Source organism: Nansenia antarctica, assembly GCF_963989245.1.
Source record: "Nansenia antarctica genome assembly, chromosome: 1".
Classification (NCBI taxonomy): Eukaryota; Metazoa; Chordata; class Actinopteri; order Argentiniformes; family Microstomatidae; genus Nansenia; species Nansenia antarctica.
Genome location: NC_137674.1, coordinates 71,742,230 through 71,748,351, shown reverse-complemented (window position 1 = coordinate 71,748,351; position 6,122 = coordinate 71,742,230). Strand labels below are relative to the sequence as shown.

At 44.1% G+C, this 6,122-nt stretch overlaps 1 protein-coding gene across 1 annotated transcript in view; it reads right to left on the bottom strand.

The window, feature by feature from the left end:
* Nucleotides 1–1,758: 1,758 nt before the first annotated feature.
* The window catches only part of epha6 (eph receptor A6), a gene marked incomplete at both ends in the record, with an annotated part of 62,818 nt that continues 58,454 nt past the window's right edge, over nt 1,759–6,122 (bottom strand). The window contains 5 exon segments of the mRNA XM_080548879.1: nt 1,759–1,873; nt 2,235–2,384; nt 3,808–4,001; nt 4,157–4,306; nt 5,338–5,547. Of these exon segments, the coding sequence (XP_080405005.1) occupies nt 1,759–1,873; nt 2,235–2,384; nt 3,808–4,001; nt 4,157–4,306; nt 5,338–5,547 (819 nt within the window).

Below are 6,122 nucleotides of genomic sequence, written 5' to 3'. Positions count from 1 at the left end.
ATAAATACTTTTTAATAAACAAACACTCTACATAACCATATTCAGGACGCACAATGGTACAACGTCCCTTAATAATAAATACATAAATAATACAAAAATAAAACACAACAAATTCAAACGAGGAAAATAGTCTGTAATGTGTGCTACTCCATTTCACAGAGTACTCAGTGCTCACAGGAGGGAACCTTGTTGCCCCGCATGCCATGAGCACCTGCACAGAACTACCCGTTAAGAGTCCTCCATGTCCAGAAAATATGTGGTCTCTAGTGACAGAAATGAATTAGGAATGATTGTGTGTGTGTGTGTGTGTGTTGTTGAATATGTGCTGAACATATCTTATGTGCATACTGTACTGTCTGTCCATTATCATAAATATAAACTATAAGCGCCCCTTTTGTGAAAAGCTTCTCTACCAAAGTGCCTCATCTGCACTCCAAAGTCCCTTTACCCTACATGTTAAAAGTACATCATCAACCATCTAAGAGAAGATACAGTATACAAGGACCTCAATTCATCCCCTTTCTTCTGCCCAGCCGCACAGAACATGGTCTGTGTGCAGGAGTCATGTCAAACAACAGACACTCAAGACTCCCCTCAGCTACACACTCTGTTACCCCTCCCCATCAAACACAGTATGGACCTACAAGCTAGAGGTTCTAACATTATGGATTGTCAACTTCCATGTGCAATGGCAGGTTAGCCTTCGCTCTGACCTTTTTTTCGTCACTGGGACATTAAGCGTTATGCATTAGTCTCTGTACCACGCATGTGTACTCTATACCCATTCAAACCCCTTGCATCCTATTCCTGGCCGCCCCATACTGTATCCTTTGTTCGTCCAATGTTCCCACATGATACAGCTTGTGCCTGAGGTGATCGTGGGTCTGAAGGTTGTTGTGGAGGAGGAGGAGGAGAAGTCTTCATCTTGAAGGGAGGAAACCTGCATATTGCTTAGTAAAGATGAGGTTGTTGATTGAAGTAAACAAGGAAGATATCGCATAAAAAGCCTCTCACAAGACACAACTTTTACACAAATACTGCATATTATGATGGTATTACGGTCCATGGACTATATACATTTATAAAAAATCGTATGACATTCAATCGTCTTTTTTCCCCAAAAAAATCTTTGTTGTTGCTCTTATCTTGCAGTTGGTCAGGATTCCCAGTGAGCTGCTTGATAAATCAACAAGAAAACATACTTAAGACATAGTCGATAATAAATCCCCTACGTTGACATACAGTAGTGATCTCTGCAGGTTGAAAGCCTGGGCAGTGTCAGTCAAAGGATACAGTCTGGTCTCCCTTGTGTCCTAGGTAGTCTATTTACCACATCAACTCACACATTCACACTCTACTCTTCTTCCTTCCCCGGTTGAATGAGAGATTCCTCCTTGGTCATCAACCACAGTCACTCTTACGACAGTTTCCTGTCCCAGTCCCCACCTCCTCTCTGGCCCTGAGGATATGGATTCCATCCCATTAGAAGTCTATGGAAGCCATTTCATAAGAAGTGAATGAAGACCGGTTTAAACAGGCTCGAGTCAGTTTGAGGCCAGTTTACAGCACACCGAGGAAAGATGGAGGCCTGACTACAGCTAACCAGGGGGGAGGGTGCTTGGGTAACACTGGCAGAGAGAGATAGAGAGGGAGAGGGAGAGAGAGAGAGATAGAGATAGAGAGGGAGAGGGAGAGAGAGAAAGAGACCACAGCTGACCGCAGCCTGTCTCTGGTCGTGTTGCAGTCGTGGTTGGGGTCTCAGACGTGGAAACCGTCATTCTGGACATGGAGGAACTGTAGTCGTAGAGTCTGTATGCTGCTCACTATCCTCCTCTGGTGGCCGATCAAAGACACGCCGATACGCCTGATGTCCCTGAGAGGAGTGGGGCAAAATACAATGAAGTGAATACATACTATGTACTGTGTAATGTACTGGAGACTGTAGTAATACATTCATTGGAAAAAATGTGGTACAGTAGATCAACTCACTAAAGCAAACAATCTCATAATTGTTATTCCTGAGACATTGTGCAGTTTGTAATTCCAGATGTGTTGTTATTCCCTGTACATTGTACATTGTATACTGTATGATGTATGTCTCTTTGCATCCACATTTTATGCACCGAAATTGTGGAATGCACTGCCAGTTTACATTAGGGATGCAACCTCAGCAAATATGTTCAAGTCAAGACTAAAATAGGTTATTATTATTATTATTATTATTATCCACTTACTCTATACTCATGGTAGAGACAGAGTCCAGCGTCGTGAACCCTGCTGCCAGGAAGTTGTTCTTGTATTGGCTCATTTTGATGGAGTCCAGCCAATCACCAATGGAAATGAACATAGGGTAGGCCGGCATGTCCTCTGGGGAGTCTGGGAAACTGAGTTGATAAACAGAGGAAGAAACGCCTTAGAAACACCATCCCACCTCATGGGTCTGGTCTTTCGGTCCGCATGTCGGCAACCAATCAAAATGTTCTGACTTTTCTTTTGAAACACGGAACTATGTTTCAACGTTGTCGAGAATCACAACACAAACTCGCTAGTCAAGCCAAAATACAGCAACGTGTGAGTAATCCACCTAGTTAACTATAACACTACTTTACATTGTTAGCAGGCTCACAAAACAAGCTGTGTTAGTCGACTAGCGACGTGTCGTTGATTTTCAACAACGCGGAAATGTATTCATATTTTTTGCGAAAGAAAAGTCAGTGATTATTACCTCAGATCCCGATATTGAATTTGAAAAATTAGCAATACATACAGTATGCACATTTGGACAAACACAGGAAAGTCAACAGGCATGCATGGGACAGACAGTAAGCAGCCAACAGGGAAGGTTTGGAAAACACTAGAGGGTTGAGAAACAGGTGCATGTGTCAGTGAGAATGTCCATGATAGAGTCCTTAAAAGCTGATTTGGAAATAAGAGTGTCCAGTTCGAGTGATTTCTGTAAATTGTTCCAGTCATTGGCTGCAGCAGCCCTGAATGAAGATTTACCTTGTGCAGTGTTTGTTTTGGGATTTTTTTAGGAGAATATGGTGCGCAGACCGGGTGTTGTGGGTAGCAGACATGGTGCTGCAGCAAGTGACACAGGTAGGGGGGGGACAGACCAAGGAGGGTTTTGTAGATGAGCATGAGCTAGTGGATATTGAGACAAGTGTGCAGGGATGGCCAGTTGACAGAGGAGTATAGAGTGCAGTGGTGTGTTTTGAAAGGGGCATTAGTGGCAAACCGGATAGCAGAGTGGTAGAGAACACCCAGCTTTTAGAGTGCACCCTTGCATGCTGTCCTATATGCAACGTCCCCATAGTCTAACATGGGGAGGATTGTCATTTGGACAAGAGTTAGTTTAGCAGTGAGTGAAGTTGGAACGCATTCTATGCAGAAAACCAAGTTTGGATTTTATCTTAGATTGTAACCTGTTTATGTAGTGTGAGAAGGATAGGGTGCTGTCTAGCCAGATACCTAAATATTTGTATTCCGTGACCTGGTCTAGGACAGCCCCATCAAGGGTCGTGATATCTGGGCCTGGTGTGGTGATATCTGGGCCCTCCCAGGTTTAGGGAGGAGAAGGCCTGCTGGATCTTGCGGAAACTATCTTGAAGTGATGCCAGTACTATATCTGGGGAGGAGCCAACTGCATAAAGGACTGTGTCGTCAGCGTAGAGATGGATAGATGAGTCTATAACAGAATCTAGAATTTATGGGCCTAAATTATGTTCTACAGGTCTATTCAGCATCCTTGAATGGGATGGGCTCATGTCACGTTCTAGAACGCTCTAGAGTTGTGTCCTGTGCTACCTCTGTGCGTCCTCCACCAGGTTGAGCAGGCTGCTGGGGTTGCGGATCAGCTTGTCCAGGAAGGTCAACACGTCGTTGAAGTGAGGGCGCTGCCCGCGCTCCTTCTGCCAGCAGTGCAGCATCAGCTGGTGCAGTGCCACGGGGCAGCCCATGGGCGCGGGCAGACGGTAGCCCTCCTCGATGGACAGGATAACCTGACAGGAAGCCCACACACAGAGGTCACACAGAGGTCACACAGAGGTCAAAATATAGACAGAAGAGTTCATTTCTACATCGATGATAACAACAGGGAGGTGAGCCTGAAATAATGTCAGTTGGCACAACAACAACTACAACAACAGCGACTCACGTCCTGATTGGACATTTCCCAGTAGGGCCTCTCGCCGTATGACATCACTTCCCACATAACGATGCCGTAGCTCCAGCCGTCGCTGGCCGAGGAGAACTTCCTGTAGGCGATGGCCTCTGGTGCTGTCCAACGTATGGGGATCTTACCTCCCTGGAGACACACACACACAACTATGATATCATCATATAAACACACAACTATGATATCATATAAACACACAACTATGATATATAAACACACAACTATGATATCATATACACACACAACTATTATACACACATACAACTATGATATCATATACACACACAACTATGATGCACACACACACAACTATGATATCATATAAACACACAACTATGATACACACACACACAACTATGATATCACTCACACACACACACACACACACACAACTATGATATCACACACACAACTATAATATCATATAAACACATAACTATGATACACACACGCAACTATGATATCATGCACACACAACTATGATATCATACACACACACACACACACACACACAACTGTGATATCACACACACACACGCACAACTATCATATCACACACACACACACACACACACACAACTATCATATCACACACACAGACACACACAACTATCATATCACACACACAACTATGATATCATACTCACACACACACACAACTATGATATCATACACACACACACACAACTATGATATCATACACACACACAGACACACACAACTATGATAATACACACACACACACACACAACGATGATATCATACACACACACACACACACAACTATGATATCACACACACACAACTATGATACCACTCACACACACACACACACACACACACACACACACACACATACCTATGATATCATACACACACACACAACTATGATATCACACACACACACAACTATGATATCATACACACACACAACTATGATAACACACACACACACACACAACTATGATATCATATCACACACACACACACAACGTATGATATCACCCCCCCCACACACACACACACACACACACACACACACACACAACTATGATATCACACACACACACACACACACACACACAACGTATGATATCACACACACACACCCCCCCCCCCCCCCCCACACACATGTACCGTTGTGGTATAAGCAGCCTTACTGTGGTGGTGTAAGCAGCGTCAGGGTCGTCCTCCAGCACTCTGGACAGGCCGAAGTCAGACACCTTACACACCAGGTTGTCATGGACCAGGATGTTGCGGGCGGCCAGGTCGCGGTGCACGTAGCCCATGTCTGACAGGTAGGTCATGCCCGACGCGATGCCACGCAGCATGCCCACCAGCTGGATCACCGTGAAGTGACCATCGTGCTGCTAGAATGGGGGGATGGGAGGGGGGGAGAGAGGAGAGCTCAGCTTCTTTGTCAGGGAAGGATTGGTTCAATATCACATGTGACAGCAGCTAGTGAAAGCGGGAACAAGTCGCCAACCAATCAAAATGTTCTGATCTTTATTCTGAAAAATGCAAATAAATTTCAACGTTGTTGAAAATCAATGATAGTCATTGCAATGCAATGGATTCTGTGAGTAATCCCCACTACTCTACACTAACTAGGTAGTAGTGAATCCATTGCATTTCAATATTTTGGCTTGACTAGTGAGTGTGTCATTGATTTTCAACAACATTCAGAATAAAAGCACAAACATTTGGTCGGTTGCTGATTTGTTCCCGCTTTCACCAGCTGCTGTCACATTATGATAATGTGTATGAACACTTAATCAGACAGATTAAGGCTGATGAGGGGTCATTTGACCCCTGTGAGTAAAAAAAACATGTTATATCTTTGCACTCAATCAAATTTCAGGACCCTCCTTTCATGATTTTTCCTAGATATGTGCGTTCTACCACCCAGTATCCTAACATTTTCATCCGGATAAGCAAGTATAAA